This window comes from Mus caroli, chromosome 6 (assembly GCF_900094665.2).
Source record: "Mus caroli chromosome 6, CAROLI_EIJ_v1.1, whole genome shotgun sequence".
Lineage (NCBI taxonomy): Eukaryota > Metazoa > Chordata > Mammalia > Rodentia > Muridae > Mus > Mus caroli.
This window is the reverse complement of record NC_034575.1, coordinates 34948839-34970479: the sequence shown is the minus strand read 5'-3', so window position 1 is coordinate 34970479 and position 21641 is coordinate 34948839. Positions and strand designations below refer to the sequence as shown.

Below are 21641 nucleotides of genomic sequence, written 5' to 3'. Positions count from 1 at the left end.
ACACACACCTCCCATACACACACTCAGGCCCCTATACTCACAAGCACACACACCTCCCATACACACACTCAGGCCCCTATACTCACAAGCACACATACCTCCCATACACACACTGGTAGGATAAGGAAAAACTAATTCTTCCAGGACGTGCAGTTTTGTATAAAATGTAAGGACCTAAATCTCTAAAAAATTAAATTGTGAATATTAAAACAATATGGGCAAGGGAAAAAAGCAAAAACATCAGCCAAAACCAAACAACAACAAAACCCACAAACAAGTACTTATTGGAAGCCAGAACTTATAATAGTTGACTCTATCTTAAGGAAACTGCCACAACATTTTCACCAGAAATTAAAGATTTCTAAAGGACAGGCACATCAAACAGCTATCTTTAAAGAAGGGCGAAAGAGGGCTTACAAAAATTCTTGGGAAAAATAAGAGTACAAAGTGGAGAATATTATGAACCCAGCTAGACACAAACATCATTGTCATCATCACATCAGCAGCAGCAGCAGGCCTTAATAAACAATTAACACTCATAAGCATTGCGGCATTTAACACAAACACATCATGTGGTTCTTAATGTATGTGTTCTGGCTTTGTGTCTATTATGTTGTTTAGTTTTCTAACTGAGTAAACTGAAGATTTAGGAGGCTAAGTAACTCAGAATATTCTAGAAGCAGAAGCAAATGCGTGTGCGCACGTGCACGCGAGCACACACACACACACACACACACACACACACACACACAGAGCTCTCTACTGCCCTCACCAGGTCATAGTGACTGATGTGCTGGTGTTCTGGTTGTGCTATTTAAGAACTTGTATCATTTATTACTGAGATAAAAATTGGTGTGTTTATGGAGGAGGGAAGTGGCCTTAACCAAGTCTGGCAATATTCTATTAAGCAAGGTTACTCTGCATAATCTATAGGTACAACTTACAGAGGAGGTCAATACACGAAGTCATGCTCAAACTTCCCCAAAAGATCCTACAGAACTGACTTTGAGGGCCTCGGCTTCATTTTGCTTCAGACAACAGTGCCTGAACACTTAAAATCCAGCCTCAAGTACTCATTATCGATGTGTGCGACTTCAGTCTTATAGTGTCCAACCTAGTATATATATTCACAAATTACTCAAAGCACTATTGATCTGGACACTGAAAACAGTAAGTATTTTTTTCCCTCTTCAACTTTTTCATTCTATTTTTTAAAGGTAATTTTTAAGCTGTTTCTTTAAAGTGATCGATGATGCCTTTGCATTTATATTCTCCACAACCTAACTAACACTGTAAACTTTTTTTTCCTGCTTGTGGCTTTTTCCCCCAGACAGGGCAATTCTGAGTTCCTCCACAACCTTTCCTTGTCTTCACAGTACCCTGCATTTCAGGGTGATACAACGGGTACCATCAACTAACCAACAAATATGCCACTTCTAGCAAAAGCCCCGCTGCTCTTCCCACCTTATTCTCCACAATCCTTTCGTGCAGCACTTACTGAGAAGCAATCTTTCCTGTCCTTAGGTTACTGCCCTACAGGCCACATCCTTGTTTGGGGAGAGTGAACTTTCTCTAAGGCCAGTAGAAGGTTCCCTCCTTCGTAAAGAATACACTGTCCTCCTGAGCCCACTGTGCTCCTGATCTCTCAAACTTCTTTGTGGTGGCAGCCTAACACAGTTATGCAAAGCAGGAGAGCAGTCATTCCCAGTAGGACTGCTCTCAAGCTGATATAAATCCTTGGTGTTTGATGAACATCAATTTGCAGCACTTGGAGACTAACTGTGGCTGCAGAGTAATCAGTCCCAGTCACTCTAGTCCTACACAGATTACCACCTGCTTTTGTGGAGACTTGTCCTTTGCCGTTAGAAAAACTAAATACAGGCAGTCACAAACTGAAATACCCTTTGCAAGCTGCAGGATTGAGAAAGACGGTGGCTTTCTTCACTTGTGCATTGGGAGGAATGAGCTGGTTGCCAAACACCTGAAAAAGAAAGACATTTTCAATTAAATTCTTTATTCAGCTGTTGATCACATACGGTTTGGTTTTTTTTTGTTTTTTGTCATCCAGCCAAAGAGCAAAAGCTCATCCATGATCTCCATAACGGAGTCACTATAAGCATCATAACCAAAGTATGCAGTTACTCAATGACGATTTTACATTAGGACAAAAACCTGGCTTTCCTCACCAGTGGTAGTAGTTAGTACCTTTTATTATAAGCATACATCCTGCACAGCCACAGGCTATGAGAAGGGACATTCGGTTTTCATGCTACAATCCTTTTGCCTTCAGTCTATACTAAATTTATTCCTCAGGAGTCTTTGTTACCAGTTAATTTTCACCATCTGTATACATAGAAGAAACCCAGTACTCAAACTGTTTTCTATTCTATGGCTCTAAGGCTGAACAGATCAAGAAGCAAAGGATTAAATGTGAGGATTCAAAACACCAACAGAAGGGGAGCTACTACTGAGACATCTAAACTGGGGAAGAGAGCTGATGAAAAGAATCATGATAACAAAACACTAAAAAGGCCAAAAACCTCAGGTCTTGGTGTTGAAAAACAAGTCTGGGTTATGGCAGCAGAATTCTAGAAGACAAGTATCAAGCAAAGATTAGAGGGAAGAGCTACAGCAAGATGTTGTATTGAACAACTCAGTCTAAATCTGCCTCCCCTCTACTGTCCACTAGAGATCCTTTCTACACCTTCTAAATAAACAAGCTCTGTGCTGGGGAGATGGCTACGTGGGTAACTAAATAGTAAAGTGCTACACAAGCCTAAGACACTGAGTTCAGATCCCCAGTGTCAGTGTATGTTTATAACCCCAGTGCTGGGAGGAGAAACCAGGTGGATCTGGGGGGCTCCCTGGCCAGACGGTCTAGTGGAAACGGCAAGCTCCAATTCAGTAAAGCTTGGGAGAGCTAGGGAGAATAACATGCCAATGCTAACTCCATACACACCTGCATAGACAAGTGCACACACACACACACACACACACTACCTGCCCATTATCTCTTCTGTTCTCTTTTTACTCTTGTATCTTGTTCTCTTTTTACTCTTGTATCTTGACATTTTCTGGCTAAGTCTCCAAATATATCAACCATATCATATCATCAATTTGGTTTGTTCCGATCCATTTCATTCTAGGATTCCATCAGGAATGAAGTAACTAACTCAGCTGTGGAGGTCTGAATGAAAATGGCCTCCATAGACTCATAGGGAGTGGCATTATTGGAGGTCTGCCTTTGTTGGAGTAGGAATGGCCTTGTAGGAGGAAGTGTGTCGCTGAGGGGTGGGCTCTGAGGTTTCAGATGCTCAAGGAAGGCCCAGTGTGGCACTCTTCCTGCTGTTTGCTGATTTGGGTAGAGATCACTTAGCTACCCGTCTATCACCACATCTACTTGCATACTGCCATGCTTCCTGCCATTATGACAATGGAGTAAACCTCTGAACTTTAAGCTGGCCTGATTAAATGCCTTTCTAAGAGATGTGGTCATGTCTCTTCACAGCAATAGAAACTCTAACTAAGATCGAGGCTGGTTCCTGGAATAGGGTATTGCTATGATAGGCCTGACAGTTTTTGCCTGGAAGAATATGGAATACTTTGGGACTTTTGAACTGGAAATGCCATTGGACATTTTAAACAGGGCTTAATGAGCCATACTAGTAGGATCATGGAAGATAGTGGTACTGAGGGTGATTTGAACTATGAGAGCCCAGCTTAAGAAGTTTCAGAGAAAAATATTATACGTGGCCTAGAGATTGTTCTTGTAGTATTTTGGTAAAGAATGTGGCTGTTTTCTGCCTTTGTCCAAAAAAATCTCCCTGAGGCTAAATTAAGGAATTATTGATTAAATGTTTTGGCAAAGAACTTTTCCAAACAACCTAGCATTGACTGTCTTCTGTGGTTAATAGTAGCAAGTCTTATGCAGATCTACAACAAAAGACTTAAGAGCAAGGAAAAATACAAAAAGTACAGTTGAGGAAGAAAAGGAGCCCCAGGGAATGTAAACAGATTAAAGAAAAGCCAGATGCTAAATGGAGTAAAGGGAGTGGTGACCTCAGAACAAGACCCCCACCCAGCTAAGGAATTAAATGAAAAAGGAATTAAATGCATAAGGCCAGGTCCACAAACCTGTAATCCTAGCACTTGAGAGGAAGAGGCAAGTGGATTTCAGAGTTCAAGGACAGCCTGGGTCTACAAAGGAAGTTCCAGGATAGCCAAACTTAGGCAGTGAAGGAAACTATCAAAACCAGAAAGCTGAAAAATAAAATGAAAATAAATAAATGAATAAATAAGTAAATAAACAAGAAAGCTGGAGAAAATGTATTTGAATAAGGGGTTCACGCAAGCAGCAGAACTTTGCAGCTTTAGCCACATGGTACCTAAGTTTATAGAGTCAAGGACACAAGAAAAGAGGTATAGAGTCTCCCTCCACAACTAAGGAAGGCCTCTGAGGCCAGGCATATGCAGATGCCCTTTCTTGGAGACCTAGAAAGACCACTGCATGAAGCTGTAAAGGTGAGGCCTGGACTGCCTTGAAGACCCCAAGATGTTGAAGATGACAGAGCCTTGGGATACCTGCCAAGGAAAGCTGCTATCAGGGAATGGAACCAGTCCAAGAGAAAGAATTATGTTTCAGTCAAAAACAGCGAAAGGAGTTTGAGAGCTGATTTGACAGCAGACATGGAGATGCAAAGCTTGGAGTATGCCCAGCTGGCTTTCGGTCTTGCTTTGGTCCAGTACTCCATTATCCTTCTCTTTCCTCCATTTTGGAATAGTAATGTATGCCCTGTGTCATTGTATGTTACAAGTATGTGATTGGCTTTTTTCTTTGTTTTTTTCATTTTGATTTTACAGGAGGTTATAGTTAAGGGACTGCCTTGATTATCATAGACTTTCAACTGTAGACTTTTAAACATGGTTGAAACTGTGATAGATTATGAGTGAGGACTTTTGAAGTTAGACTAACTGCATTTTGCATGACGATGTGCCTACAGGCCCACGGGGAGCAGGGAGCACAATGTGGTAGTCTAAGTGAAAATGGCCCCCACAGTCATAGGGAATAGCATTACTGGAGGGCTGGCTTTGTTGGAGAAAGTGTGTAACTAGGAAGTGGGCTTTGAGGTTTCAGATGCTCAAGCCAGGTCCAGTGTGGCTTTCTCTCTCAGCTACCTTGTCTGCCTGCATGCTGCCAAGCTTCCAGCTGTTATGACAGTGGTCGAAACCGCTGAACCTATAAGCCGGCCCCAAGGAAATGTTTTCCTTTATAAGAGTTATGGTCATGGTGGTATCTCTTCCCAGGACCCCAGTACTCTGTAGCCAGACTCCAGATCTACAGCACTAGACTGCCCCTCCTTATCCTCATTTCCTAGTCCCAAGAATTCCTAGCCAGACTTGTAAAGTCAGGTGCCAGGTCCATAATGGATTAAGAAGTTTGTAAAAGCTAGAGTTGAGTTTACGTGATTTTTTAAAATCACTCAATAGATTTAAAAAGACCATAGGAAAAGTAGAGAAAGCTGAGAGGATCAATGCACCTTTAGTCACATGGAAGATGCTAAACATGTGCAGAGGACTGGAGGATTAGAACAGTAAGGGGTCAGTATGTGGAAAAAGTTCCTAACAAGACCTTGTTCCTGGGAAAGTAAGTGGGGCTGAAATTCAGAAAGAACATAAGCAGAGGGTTCACCTTAAGTAAGAGGAGAGTGTATCAGCAGAACTACCTGGAACTCAATATTAAGGTTTATTTGATCATTACCTTGATTTGATCATTAAGCATTATATATATGTTCTAGAGTATCATACTGAGACTCAAAAATAATCCAACAGCTTATTTTTTGAGGGACTCATAGCCTATCTCAGGCTGGCCTGAAACTCATTATGTAACCCAGGAGGTAAACACATGGCAATCCTCCTGCCTCAGCTTCCTGAAAGCTGGAATTATAGGTGTGAACCATCTTGCTGATCTTAAAAATTTAAAGCTTAAATTAATTTTTAAAATAACTTAAAGCTATACTAGATGGTACATCTGTGCAGAAATAAAATCAAATTCTTAAAACATATTTGGAACCAAAGAAGGATTTATTAATAGTATCTATTGTCATTATCATCTATGAAAATAATTCAGAAACAAACATGAGGTTTGACACCCACTTCTACTAAATGTGTTCGTTCTCTTTGCCATTTTAACTTTCATACATCTCTTCAGGCATTTCTGACATCATAAGCTTAAATGACATATAACAAAAAGGTACTGAATCACAGAAATCCATCTGCAGGGTATAACTACAAATAGGGAAGAGAGGAAAGCCAGGGTGTTAAATCTGAAAGGATTTACAACTCAACTATCACCACCACAGCCAGATAAATTAATGCTTAAGCAGCATCTCATGGAACTGGATGGCAGTGCGGTGCTAGGAATCAGCTATGTTAGTGACATGGGCTTTAAAAGCAGAAGAAAACAATTTTAACAAGACTTGACTTTCAGAGGTAAAATCTGCTCTGAACCAAGATCCCTGGGGGCTGTTCCAGATTCAGGGTTTAGCCAGATATTCAAGGATAACTGCTAACACACGCCAATTCCTAGCTCTTCAGCCGTCCAGTTATGTGTTCTTGGGAGGGATCCAGGAGTAAACAAGCCTAACAGGGTGGGCGTCAGCACTGTTCTTCACCAGATGGCTAACTTCCACCCATTCCACTCAGAGTTGGCTGACGGCCTGATCCATCTGGAGGTGGAGGGAAAATAGTCACACTGCACTGATGCAAGACCCCAAGTAAGTCAGTCCCTGGAGTGGCTGTGTCTTCTGCACAGCGGAGATAAGGGCGATTTAATTTTATCACAGGAAATGGCATTACCTGAGCTTCTTGACAGGCTGCTCTTCTTAGCAGGTTATCACTATCAAAGCAAACAAAAGAGACCCAGCATTAGCATTCCTAGAGATTAAGACCCAAATAGAATGGATGGGCTTTAAAAAAAAAAGTACCTTAAGTGAAGATTTCTTAAAGACCTGATCTCAAACCAGGAGCACATTTGGGAAATACATTCTCTGAGTGAAAGCTTGTATTACCTATTTCTACATTCTGGTGTGTAGAAAAATGACCCAGACCTCTGACACATCTAGAGCCTACTGTCCAGAACCTGAAGAGCTGCAACAGGAAAGTGCAGGTTAACTTAGAGCTTCAGGACCAGGAGAGCATCCGAAATTATCTGATAGGTCTTCTAGGCAGAGAAGCTTTTATGGCTGTGATCAGAACACATATAACTCTGGGAGGGTGGTCACCTCCTGGCTTTAAAGACAGAAGGAACTATGGGCCCAGGAATGTTGACAGCCTTGCCAAATGGAAAAGCCAGGAAGTAGCCTTTCCCCTTATAGCATTTGAAGGAATGGCAGGCCTTGTAAACCCTTGGACTTTGGCCTACAAAATAGTATAATAAATATTGACGGTGTGTCAAACTCAGTTATTAGTCAACAACAAGAAACTAATATACGTCTTGGGTCTTTCTACCCTGTGGCTATTACTTGGGTCATTTGACAAAGCTGAATTTGCTATCCCGCTGCTTCCGTTACTGTTTTAGGAGACCCCTCTTTTTTATAGCACTATCAGATACTCTATTATATCACAAGTGGACATAGGAGGGAAAAGTTTGGCTTCCAAATATGAAAACATTCTTTCAGAATGCAAACATGTATTTAACACAAAAGCTTTCTAAAGTGTGTCATGAGCGCACACTAAATGGGCTCTGAGTACTTGCAGAGGCCAAGGCCAGTCTTCAACACCCGAGTCTGCACTTACACACTTGGTATTGCTAGAAAATAACCAAAGAAAAGATTTTAAAGGAAAAAAAGATTACTTTACATATATTCCTTGATCACCATCATAACATTGGAGACCTGAAATTTGGCAATGGACAGTAATTTCAAGACTGATAATTAGGAAGGAATGAGAATAAACCAACAGATTTTGCCACAGTTGCTACCTGTTAACCTGTCTTCCACAGGCAAGCAACACAATACCCCAAAATAGTGAGTGACCTGAAAGCTAGAAACAGTGTTCCCTGAAAAGTATAATGGCTCCAGTACCTTAAAAGCACACATTAATAGAGTTGAAAGGCACTGATCTGTTATGAGGGCTGGTCTACATCATGTAGCTCTGACAGTCAGGGTCAGGCCCCACCTGCTGTGTAACTTTGCACACAAGTGGCAGGGGAGTTGTGTAACCTCTCCCCTCCCCGACCCTTCATCATTATTAATACTGCCTCATCTTTCAGAATATTCTTCAAAATCAAAAGAATATTAATCTAATGTGCAAAATGGAATATGCTGCCTATAGGAAAGCCAGAATATGCACTGATTTAGCCCATACAAAGAAAATCTCAATATGATCACAGTTAACTCTAATATCTAAATCACATAAACTGTCTTAATCTTATTCTCTGAATCAGGATATTTGTAAAAACACAAATGCATTCTCAAAAAAAAAAAAAAAAAAAAAGTCCTTGAACTCAGATGGACAGTCCTCCAGTGTTCTACAGAAAGTGGATCTAAGACACCGCTCCTCCACTACAGATACCCAAATCACTACTCAGAACATTTGATACAAGATAAAAGCTACTTAAATAAACACTTGCACTGTATTGTTCAAACACAGACAAGAAAAAATATATATACATCTTCAGTATAGATTGAATACTTATGAATACTTTTTAATCTGCAGTAGGTTCAGTCCACAGAGGCTAAGCCTACAGATAGTTATAGTCAACTATATTTTGATGATCTATATATCACGCTCTAATAACTACTTTAAGAAATTCTAAAAATGTTTCAGAAATATGGTTTTGCTAGAGCTTCAGAGAATATGACCATGTGACAAAAATACAGAAAAAACAAAGGAACTATCAGGAGGCAGATATTGCGGCATGAACAGCAAAAGCTGTAGAGAGGTCTGTGGATTCCACAGGCCATGCCTTCTAATCTCCCTCCCCTGACTTGAGGCTGAATCCCATCCCCCAATTCTAGCAGGCACCCCCTGAAAAACCACATGTAGAAAAATGCAAATAGAAAATAGACCATACCTATCTCCCTGCACAAAACTCTAGTCTATGTGGGTCAAAAACCTCAACATAAGATCAGACACACTGAACCTGACAGAAGAGAAAGTGAGGAATAGTCTTGAACACATTGGCACAGGAGACAACTTCCTGAACAGGACTCCGATAGCTCAGGCATTAATATCAACAGTTAATAAATGGGACCTAATGAAACTGAAAAGTGTCTGTAAGGCAAAGGACACTGTCAATCGGACCAAGAGGCAGCCTATAGAAGAGAGAAAACATTTTTCATCAACCCTATATCCAATAAAGTGCTAATATTCAAAATACATAAAGACCTTAATAAATTAGGTATCAAAAAAACCCAAATAATCCGATTTAAAAATGTGCTACACATCTAAACAGAATTCTCAAGAGAGGAATCAGAAATGACTGAAAAACACTTAAAGGAATGTTAAACATCCTATTTATCAAAAAAATGGAAATCAAAACTACTTTGAAATTCCATCTTACACCTGACAAAATTGCTATGATCAGTAACAGCTCACACAGGCAAGAATGTAAAACAACAGGAACACTCCTCCATTGCTGGTGGGAGTGCAAACTCAGACAGCTACTACTGAAATCAATATGGGGGTTCCTCAGAAAGTTGGCAATCAATCTACATCAAGACCCAGCTATACACTCTTGATATACTGAAAGGACACTCCATCCTAACACAAGGATATCTGTTCAATCGTGTTCCCTGTGGCTTTATTCACAGTAGCCAGAAACTAGAAAGAACCTAGATGTCCCTCAACAGAAGAACGGATAAAGAACTTGTAGTACATTTACATAATGAAGCATGACTCAGCTGTTTAAAAAATGACATCATGAATTTGAAGGCAAATGAATAGAACTAGAGAAACTCATCTTGAGTGGTAACCCAGACCTAGTAAGATAAATATGATATATATTCACTTATCATTGAGTGAACGATAGATTCGGAGAGGTTAGGTAAAGAGGAGAGATCGAGGGGGATACGGGAATCTCCCTGAGAGGAGTAATTAGAACCGACTTTCTGGGTAAACTGGGAGTTTATAGGGATTCAACAGGGAATCAGGTGAGGGGAGAAATGGGATGGAGGGAGAGAGTTTGGGGAAAGATGACTAGACCTGAGGAGCACTTGAAGGGTGGTATGGAAACCTAGTACAGTGGAAACTTTCTAGACTCTATGAAGGGGATCCTAATGGAGACTCCTGGTAATGGGGAATATGGAATCTCAATTGGCTATCTCCTGTAGCCAGGTGAGACTTCCAGTGGTGGGATTAGAGAACATTCAATTGAGCTGTTGGCCAAGAGGCTCCCACAGAAATCTCCAACCCAGGCGGTTGTTAAGACAAAAGGCTGCTCTCTGCAAATTATCATGGGATGGGGTATTGTCACTGTCACCCACACACCTCACTGAACATAGAGAAGTCGATCTGGTGCCTACATGGAGCCCTTACAGTCTAGTCTCTTTAGTAGAGAAGGGTACTCTGTAGGCTATAGAAAAAGAAACATGAACACCAACCCAGCCACAAAACCTGTGACCCATCTTTGAATAATATGCTAGGACAATGGTGGCACAGACCTTGTAGGAATAACCAACCAATGTATGGTTTGACCTATGACCCACTCCACAAGAAGGAACCTGCACCCCAACACGGCTTGGATAACCAAGAACCAGAAACTAGACAGAGACCTAAGGTAAACACAAACCTGACTAATCTTAAAAAACAAACAAACAAAACAAACAAACAAACCAATAAAATTATTCCTAGTAATATTCTGTTATACTCCTAGATCAGAACCTTATCCAATCATCACCAGAGAGGCTTCCTCCAGCAGCAGATGGGAACAGATGCAGAGAGTCCAAATCGGAGGTCTCCCTCCAAACCCTCCCCTCAGAGCTCAGGGAATTCTGAAGAGGAGACAGAAAGAGTGGATGGAGGACCCCAGGAAAACATGGTCATCTGAATCAACTAAGTGCTTCTGAGCTCACAGAGACTGAAGCAGCAAGCACGGGCCCGTCCACTGCATAGATATTTTAGCTATTAGCTTAGTATTTTTATGGGACTCCTGACTGTGACAACAAGTTGGTCTTTAATTCTTTTGCCTACTCATAGGACTCTCTTCTTCCTGTTGGGTTACCGTGCCCAACTTCAATATGATAGTTTTTGTTTTACCTTATTATATTTTGTTTTGTTATGTTTGGTTGTTATCTTAGAAGCCTGTTCTTTTCTAATGATAGAAACAGAGTAGATCCAGAGAGGAGAGGAGGTGGGGAGGAAATAGAAAGGGAAGAGGGAGGGAAAACTATAATCAGGATATATTGTATGAGAAAGTTATCTATTTTCAATAAAAGAAAAAGATGAAGTATAGAAGGAAGGAAGGAAGGAAGGGAGACAAAGTGAAAGCTCTGGTGGATAACCAATGGAAGGGTTCGACTTTCCTTATTTCCCATCATTCCCTTTGATACAACTTTTATACTTCATGTTTTGCTTCTCCTAAAAGGTAGTAGAGTTCAGACTTCCAAGTATTTGGTCATTTTGTCTTTCCCCAAATGTTATGTTTTAATCTGAAATATCTCTAGTAAGTCTGTGTTTCAGACACTCCGTCCCCAGCTTGTGGTACTGTTTTGAAGGCTATAGCACATTAGGAGGTAGTGCCTAGCTGACTGAAGGGCCACTATGGGGTCAGCCTTTGAAGGTAATTCTGTCCTTGGTTCCAGTCTGAACGCTCTTGCCTTCTAATCCATCCACATGTTCCTTCCTCCATGCCTTCCCGTGCAGGAGACACTGTAACCCATATGAAACAGTGAGTTCAAATAAGATTTTTGTCCATTGTTGTAAATTGTTTCTGTTTACTATTTCAATCATAGTTATGAAAATCAACTAATACAAATTTGGAGAAAAATTTAAAAAACAAAAAACAAATACAAAACCACCCCTGCTTTCAACCAACCACACATGAAACTACTCATGTTGTCTTCCTTTAAATAACTTATTTAAATAAAGGATAATTTGCCAGTACTTTCTCCTATACAACCCACAGCCCAGACTCTTGCAGACAGTGGGAACTCAATGAATACTTGTTAATAAATAAGTGGCAAATGTTTGAACAGGAAAATTGACTCACTGTGTTCAGAAGGCACACTTCGTCCTTGAAGGAAAACTGAAGGTTATTCTTGTCTGAGTACCTGGCAATCCTGAACCAGCAGATCATCTGAGACAATTCTCCCGTGTAGCCAAGGACAAGGAAGAAAAACCCCACATGGTCATGGGAATCCTGCCAGGTCAGAAGGCCCTCAGGCTGTGTGTGAGCATACACATGAAGAACAGGATGCAACTGGTACTCTTAAAAGACCAAAGCAATGAGGTTCTTTCTGTAAACCACTAAGCCCGAGAACTGTTCCAGTGTCAGAAAATTCTAGATACCTAATGGATCAAGAGTCTGAATGTGAGTCAGACCTAGCTACCAAACATAGAAAATTGACTGTACATCAACTGGCAGCCCATGTTCTTTCTATACAGCACGGTCCCTACTGGGCACTAATGATAAATACAATTTACAAGAGGTTCTCCAAAATGGAGTCATATCAGAAAGGGTCCCTCGACACCTACTCAGAACCAGAATGGAAGCTCTTTGACACAAAGAAATTAGAAGCTTCTGGATTAGAAAATAAGGAAGAAAAAAAAAAAAACCTGCTGATGTTACTGCCTGAGGCTTGAAAAGAATGTGAACTTGCCTGCTACTACAGGTAATAGGATGCTCTCAATTTATTCCAAGCCATAAATGTTTTATTTATTACTTTAGGACTGCAAAATAAGATAAGTTGTTACTTCAATAACAGCTTTACATGAAGAGAAAAATTACATTGATCCATCGTATTTCTCAAAAAGGATTATTTCCCACTACAGTTAGAAGCAAATTGTTCAGCAATTTCTACCACCAGTTTTCCCTTGGTGCATGCAAACACTGTCTTTGCTTTGCACAAAACAGATTTCAAGTTTAGATGTTTACAGCAACCACAGTAACTCACTCAGGTTTCCTAAAATAATTAGTCATCACATTGCCAGGGGCTGCACTCACTTCTTGTTGATGGAGAAGGAGGGATAGAGAAAAAAATCACAGCAATACAAACAGTGCATCTCAGCCAGTGGCTAGAGGGAAAGTGTTTCCCAATTACATGGTTCAACCCCTTCCTCATGACCTAGACTCCCTCCCAAGGAGATGAAGGCTACTGCACGGGCCCTGTTACACGTGAGAAGACAGTGACCACATCACTTGTGCCTATGAGATGAAGCTTTGATCCAGCAGAGGCAAGTGCAGCCTACTTGGAAGAATGTTCAATCTTTCCTTCCTAAAAAATGTTCAGTTCTTTTGGGGAAAAAAGTCAGTGTGACAGGTTAGAACCCCAAGGGGACAATTCAAATGCTTGAAAGGATACGAGGTCCTCCACTCTAGTATCTCTGTTTTTATGGATAGCATCTTTCCATGTTCCTGGGACTCCCTATGATGGACACCAAGGAAACTTATATCTTCTCAATTTTCTCAAGCACAAAATGATACAGAAATCTCTATAGTCCTGATGTTGTACAAAGGAGGACAATATTGTTGATATATACTATGCCAAATGTCTTCACTTCAATGCCATAAAACTAAGAGAAAACTAGGAGCCATATAGGTGATGGCTGGCATCAAAGCCACTATAGTTGTGTTGCTGAGTGAAAATGGGTAAAGAACAAGAAAGTTAACTAACGACCTGCAAATGTGTAGGCAGCCTCCTGGACTAGGGGAAAGTGCACAAAGGTGGTCAGCAGCTTTTTAGTTGGTGGCTTAATTTAACAGTGGAAGAGACATTTTAAAATAATATAAAGGAAAGCAAAAGCAGTTCTCTCAAGAATTATTATTTGCTAAAACAGAAGGAAGAGAGGAGAGACAAAGTGGTATAATTACCAACAACAACAATAATAATAATCATATAGAGCTCAATGAATTTAATACAAGAGCTACATAGGGAATGAGAAAGAAGCCTGCAGGAGGGTATTCAACAATGAACTAAAAACACTTCCAACAAGCCTTTGCCAAAATGTGGGAACCCACTTACTGAATGAGATTTGTGATTCAAAGAGGGGTTTGCTCACTGCCAAAACATGGACTCCTGAATATTGATAGTAATATTTAGGTCTGCAATCCCTGATTTTACTCTTTGTTTCTTTGCCAAAGCAGGAAAGGCAAACAGCAGCCAGAGCAAATACTTTTGTCAATGGTGTCCAAACTCAAGTCCCATTTCCTAGACATCTGAAATGCTAAGGTTGAAAATGTTCTTAAAAACGATGTAGCCCATCCTTTACAATGCTTCCATACACCCAACCCCATCAGTCAAATGGCGTAACAGCACCCTTCTAGTAACAAGGGGCACTGTGGAGGTGATTCTCATCTTGTAATGACATAAAGAGAACATATAGAAGTCCAACCTCAGTCTCCATCCCCAAAAGACTGCAGAATGTTCACTTAGGCAGTTTTCTCAACCCCTCTGAGCTCCTAGAAAATGACTAATTGACCTAGTTTGAGGTAACCTCTGGTCTGTGGCCATGCACACTCTTAGAAAGTGACTGCTGGGGCTGGAAAGATGGTTCTGCAGTTAAAGAGCACTGACTGCTCTTCCAGAGGTCCTGAGTTCAATTCCCAGCAACTACATGGTGGCTCACAACCATCTGTAATGGGGTCTGATGCCCTCTTCTCATGTGTCTGAGGACAGTGACGGTATACTCACATACATAAAATAAAATTAAAGAAAGAAAGTGACTGGAGGCTTAGCACTAGAACTCAAAACACCCTGCTTCTCGGCCTGCTGTAGCTTCTGCTGATACCCCTGCCACTTTCTAAATATTTTCAGCAGTACAGAGCCCTGTCCACTGCTCATCCGTCACCCACTTCACACTTTCTCCCTGCACTGGTACTGAAGTGCTATTACAGTCTTTCTTCTGCAGGTGGGCTTAGGGAAAAGCCTATAAATCTTTCCCAACCTCTGCATTAATTAATTCAGTAATATTTATCAGGCAACAAATGACCTCTTCCCAAGACAGAGGCCTCAACTCTACCACTCCTAAGGCTCTCCCAAGCAGCTTGATCGGTGCCCATTCTTTCACACTCTGAAATAAGGAATGCCCAAACCACCTTTCCCCAACATTCTCAGATTCTCAGTTACTTTTCTACACATGTATAGAATAAGCTATTACTCGGAAATGCTTCAAGGAACTCTTGGTTTCTCAAGTTTCCTCATGTCTGTTCCCGTCCAGCTCAGAATAGGAAATGATTTAACTAAAGATGGTATCCTTGAGGGGTCTCTCTCATGACTAGCCTGTCCTGTGAGCCTGCTCTATAGAACTTTTCATTAGCCAGACGATGCTTCTGCACTCTGTCCCCCACTACACACACACACACACACACAACGTCCATACATTGACTGAGAGAAATGAAAAGGTCTATCGCAAGCCTTTTCTTTCCTTAGAATAAAAAATTATTTTTTCCTTTTTTTTCTAGACCCAAGTCCACACAAGAAACCAATGTTTCTTCCTAGCACACCATTCTGATAGTCCTGGAAGCACAAAGACCGAATTCTTTATACTCCTGTATAGGGGTCCATCTCTGACTGGTGGCTACATTTCTGCTTCCATCTATGTGTTGTTATACCACCATTAGGGGATGCTTCACCTACCATTGGAGAGCATCCATTGTCCTCTAGCTTGTGTGTGTGTGTGTGTGTGTAATATTTCTACTCCTAATTCATTTTGAATATTTACTTGTGTACGTATGTTTGTGTGGTGCATTTGCCACAGCATATATGTGGAGGTCAGAGGACAACTTTTGGGAGTCAGTTCTCTCATGTCGACATTTTTCTATCCATTCATTTTTATCCATTTAAACACCTTATTCGAGATTTCTTTTTCCATACAAATGTCATTCTGCCACTCTATTAGGCAACAAAATACTAGTTCTCTAGGTCCCAATGACCATCCTTATATATTGGCAAATGTCATAAAAGCACATATATACTGAGTCTCAGGTATAAGCAAGGTAACCAAATCTAGAGAAGAAATGACAAAGTGCTACTCAGAGATTATGTATTATGAAGGTATTCAAGAACATATAGGTTGAGAGAAAATCTCCCTTCTCTTGCAACCTAACAATTCTCTCTAAAAAAAAAAAAAAAAAAAAAAAATCCCACATGAGATGGTACACACTACAGGTTCAAAGCTCCTTGACAGATCTGGACAACCTCTGACCTGAAAATACTAAGTTCATAGCTACTAATATCAGTGTTTCGAAACATGATACATTTGAAGTGTTGGTTTCTACTAAGGAAGCGGTACTTTCAGCATCAGCTACAATTATTTTCTGTCCAGGCCTTGGAACAAGTAACACCACTAACATAAAAATTTCCTCAATTATGTGAAGCCAAAAAGACAAAATATAACTTAAATATACCCCCTGTCTTCCATCTTAGCTCTCCCACTTAGATACAGGAAAGTACAGATACCGATTTTTTTTTTAAGGAAGAAATCTGTTTTCCACATAATCTAACAAAAGGAGTTGAAAAGAAATGGAATATAATTAAACTTCATTGTATTTAAAAGTTTAAAAAAAAAAAAGTTCCCTTATTCCCTATCACATCTGGGTTGACAAGCATGTTATTTAATTGCCCACAAATGAGCTTCTTTAAATAGAACCCATTAAAACCCCAATTTCAGCATCAGCCTGTACATGGGGTGGGGGATGGGGTGATACAAAATGAACTTTGAAATGACTAAAAAGCAAAACAAATGGCTTTATCAAAATTTCAACAAAATCTGAAACAAAGAGAAGCTACAAAGGGGAATAAACTTCCTAGCTTCAGCACTGGCAACGCAACTGTACAGGGGAGCAAGCCAGTGCCTGGACAATGGCCTACAGAGTCAGAGGCTCATCTGAGCGGATATCAGGGTAAAGCATGCGCTTTCAGACATCCAGAGACACTCCTGAAACCATAATCTCCACCAAAGGAAAAAATACCAGTCTAGTCAAGTGTGGCTCATGCATAATTTATACCTGGCAGCTAACACATTCCCTTTGCCTATCCTGTCAGGGTCTCAAACTCAGTGTGCCTAAAATAGAATATAATACCTCTTCCTCAAACCAATTCTCCTTGGTGACTTTCTTCTTTCTGCATCACCAATTATACCGGTCTTGAAGCCACAAAATGATTTCTCCTCTGCCTCAGCCAAATACCCAGTCAATCACCTTGCAATAACAACAGCTAGCGTCTGCAGAGAGCTAAATTTAAGCACAGTATAAGACAGCTGACCCACACCTCCTCATTCAGTCCTTGCAACTCACCTGCCAAACACATATAATTATCCCTCATGTGGGACGAGGAGCCGAGGCTCAGAGTTAAGTGGTTTAAGTGACTGACAAGGCCACGAAGCCCACAGGTAGCAAACCTGAATCCTGGAAGCCTCGTGACTGTAGTGCTGTGCCACTCCTAGTACCCAGCTCCGTATCTGCCCATTGCTCTCCTTTCCTTATGCTGCCACTATTTCAGGCCTTTAACAGCTCTGTGATCAACTTCTAAAATGTACCCTGCACAGGAGGCTAGGCTAAACCTCTAAAATGCTACCTTGTTCACAATATTCTTCTCCCCTTAAGATCTTTACTGCTGCTCAGACACAGGTATCATATATGTAAACCCCCCCTACAACCTGGCTTTTTCATAGTCCATTGAGAACATGCAATTCTAGTCACATTCTTTACCAATCTCCACTAAGTCTTCAACTCAAATGACACCTTTTTAAGATTTCCCTCATGAGGGAAAAAACAAAAGAAGATGCGTTGTTTCTGTCAATGTTCTTTGTACCAAGTTCTAGTCTGAGAAACATCTGTATGCTGGCTCACAGAGAAGGGCGCTATTACTGTCTACTACCTCCAGTTTATAGGCAGAGAACCTAATATGGACGGAGAAGTTTCCCAAGGCTCCACTACTTGTGGTGGTTAAAAGAGAATGGCCCCTAAAGGCTCATATATTTGAATGGTTGGTTCCCTTTTTGGACTGTCTAGGAAGGATTTGGAGGTGTGGCCCTATAGGAGGAGATATATGTCACTGAGGGTGTCATTGTCAGCCTCTCCCCACTACCCCCACCATCTCTTTTTCTCTCCTCTTTCAAATATATATAAGCTCTCAACTACTTCTCCAATGCTATGTGTGCCTACGCTGCCGTGGTCATGGTGTCTCTTCACAGCACAAATCAGCAACTTCTAGACATTGCTGATAAATATGAAGTTTAATTTCATATTGCCAGGCTCTATCTTAATTATGTTACTGTAGGGGGCCTCTGAGAACTGACCCTTCTTTCTTAATAGCTTGGCAGTTGCACCCAAATCCTCTGGTCACTCACACACAACAACAGTGTGATACGCTCTCATTGTCCCTATTTCCTCACCTGCATGCAGCTATGAATCTCATGCTATCATGCTACTATGAGACTAATAAGTGTATCATCAAATTATTAGGTAAAATAAACAATGTCATAAATACCAAGAGCTGAGAATCAGACCCAGGTCTCGAATCAATTGAATGGCACTGAAAAAAACCCTGTAGACAACTTCATAACCATTGTTTAGAAAGGCCAAGTGTACATCTATTCAGGTTTGGTGTTACAAGACATAGAGGAAAAGAAATCTTCAAGATTAATACAAACCAATGAGCAGAGAGCCCAGGACCATGGCTACAGTATCATTTGCTCTACAAGCTTAACAAGGGACTTAATGTGAATGAGATTTTAAAAATCTTCAGGAAAAGATAGCAGGAATTCTAGCCAACTTGAGATGATAGACAGTCTCTTGAGAAGGGAGATTTGGGTCACAGGCAAGGGTCAGTAGTAGAACTGCTACCAGAAGAAGTCTAGAGCCAGAGGCATAAACTGGCAAGTGGGGCCAAAAAGAAGCAAGATTAGAGCCATCAGTACTGAGCCAAAGGGGTTAGTTGAAAAGTGGTGTCAAGGCTCCATGACCAAAACAGTGAGACAGACCAAAGGCAGAAAAGCTAGGACAAGGTCTCCAGTGATTACAGACAATGCTGCCAGTCAGATCCTCAAGGGTTCAGGTATGTCTTGATGTTCTTAATGGTTTGGGCCTTATTGTTCTGAAGTTAACCCTGAATGGAACTTAAAGTTTATTTTATGTTTATCTTATGTGTTTATCTTATGTATATGTGTAAGTACCTATGCCACGTATATTCATAGTCCCCAGAGGCCAGAAGACAGTATCAGATCCTCCTGCAGAGACTATGTAGGTACTGGAAAACAAACTCAGGTCCTCTGCAAGAGCAGCCAGTACTCAGAACCATAGAGCCATCTCTTCAGCCCCTACCTTAGACTTTTTCAAATTGTCTCATTATATATGGTGGGAGAAATAGAATAGGGCTCACATCTTCTTCAATCATTTGGCAGGTCTTTGTCTTCCTGCCCTAGTGGCTATCCCGTGTCATTCATTGTCCAGATACCTAGTTATTACATCAAATTACTCAGAGCATTTACTGAATGCATGTCTAGAACGCACTAAGCTAGACCTCTGCAGTGATCTTAGCAATCTTTCAATGACCCGATGAAATAGAACTATGCCCGTTCCACAGTTGAAGAAGGTAAAGCTTCAAGAGCCCAAGGTCACACCACTAGGATGTCTTACTGCTATTTGACTCCAGTGACAACTTTCATACCACACTGCTTCCTTTCTTCTGCTACTTTTTAATCAGCAGGTTCTTTGCTACTAAAAGGCTAGAAAAGTAGGAAAGGCTATTGCAGGTAAACCGCTGACATGATGAACAGGCAGCCTGGAACATAATCTTCCCTGGGGATCCCAGAAGGCTCGGTAAGAGCGGCTGGAGAGGAATGAGCAATACTTAAACTCTCTTTACTCTCAGCACACGAGGTCATTTCCTCCTCTTCAATTGCTCTCCCAGAGCTGCGCTGAGAGCCATTCCTGCTGCTCCTGCCAACTACAGCAGCCTTCAGCAGGAAAATTATATAGGAGAAATCTTAAAAAAATAAAAATGAATTTCTTCTTTGAAACTTGGGAGAAGGGAGAAAATATACGGAACTCTCAAGAGAGAAGAAATCCATAAATTACTACAAACAATAAAAAAAAAGCCTACAAATAGGTGATGTCAAAAGATTAATAAAAGGAGGCAATAAAAATGGGACAGATAAATAAAAATTAAAGCAGACCTGCTGTGAGTGCCCTCTTACCTCTATTTACATGGAGTGTCAAGAGAAGATAAATGTCTAAAGAAACACACCCAGAATCTCTCTCTCTTACCTCTAAACAGCCTTGTGGTTGGGGGTCACTTACAAAACACATCAAGTAATGCAGTCTGTTAGACACCAGCATGAAAGACAAAGAAAACAAAAGGACAGCCTAAGGTAACAACAAAAGATCAAAGACAGCCAGCGGAATGCAGCAGGTTAAGGTTGAAAAGTACTCACTTGGTTAAGAGGCTAGGCATGACTTTGTCAAAGGCCTGCTCAATCAAATGATGGCCTATAACTCCACTAGCCTGAGTATCAAATGACAGAAAAGGTTAAGAGGAAAACATTAAAAGCTGGTACAAATGAAAAGACAGGGAGGGCAGTAGACAAACAGAATTGTCACTTCAGAGAAGACATGTTTAAGTTTGGAATGGTTTTGATCAACAAGGAAAAAGCTGATGATTAAGGACTCAAATTGAAGGCGCAGATGGTGAGGGTCAGGTACAAAGGAGAGTCACTGGGCAGCAGGAAGGCTGCCTCATCCACTGAAGGAAAGAACACAAAAGTGTCTGTGTGTGAATAACTGGCCTGTAGTTTTTAATTTTCTCTTTAAAATTAGAGCTAAGGTTGTCTGAGTATAGAGAAGGCAGAGGATTTACCAGAAATTCATGAATATTTCAGGATACATTTGTAAGCAATGGAAGAGGAAGCTGCCTATAGCTGAAGTGCACTACTTGTTTAGAATTTGACAGCCTGGATGTGAGTTCAGAAGGGGCCAGCGCAGTGGCTACTCTGCTGCATAGTGTCATCCTTTCATCCTCCTCAATAAACACATGTACATGAGTCCTTCTATGTGCAGGGGCTTCGGGATAATGTCATGCAATACAGAGGCTATATAGTATTATGATAGGAGAAGAGACAAGCAGAGCAAACCATCACAATAGCAATGAGTGGGTTTTTGTGTGTATATGTGCACATGTGTGCGTGAGAGTGCGTGTGTCAGTGTACTCACCTGTTTAGGTACTCACAAAGGGAAGAGGATGATGTTGGATGTCTTCCTCTATCATTCTATACCTTCTTTTCTGGAGACAGGGTCTCTCAGAGAACCTGGAACTCACAGTTTTGACTAGGTTGGATACCAGTAAGCTCAGGGATTGTCCTGTCTCCACAACTCCAAAGGTGCACACTGCCATATCTAACTTGTATGTGGATGCTGAGGTTCCCAAATCAGTTTGCATAGCAAGCACTTTAGCCACTGAGCCACCTCACTGGCCCCACAACAACAA

The 21641-nt window shown here is 41.0% G+C and overlaps 1 protein-coding gene across 1 annotated transcript in view; it reads right to left on the bottom strand.

Annotated features, from left to right (window-relative positions):
* Agk (acylglycerol kinase) overlaps positions 1-21641 on the bottom strand; it is a 73694-nt gene that overhangs the window by 43782 nt on the left and 8271 nt on the right. Inside the window, exons 3-4 of the mRNA XM_021164845.1 lie at positions 6856-6895; positions 1902-1981 (exon numbers count right to left, since the gene is read on the bottom strand). Coding sequence (XP_021020504.1) covers positions 1902-1981; positions 6856-6895 — 120 coding nt within the window. The remainder of the gene's footprint in view (positions 1-1901; positions 1982-6855; positions 6896-21641) is intronic.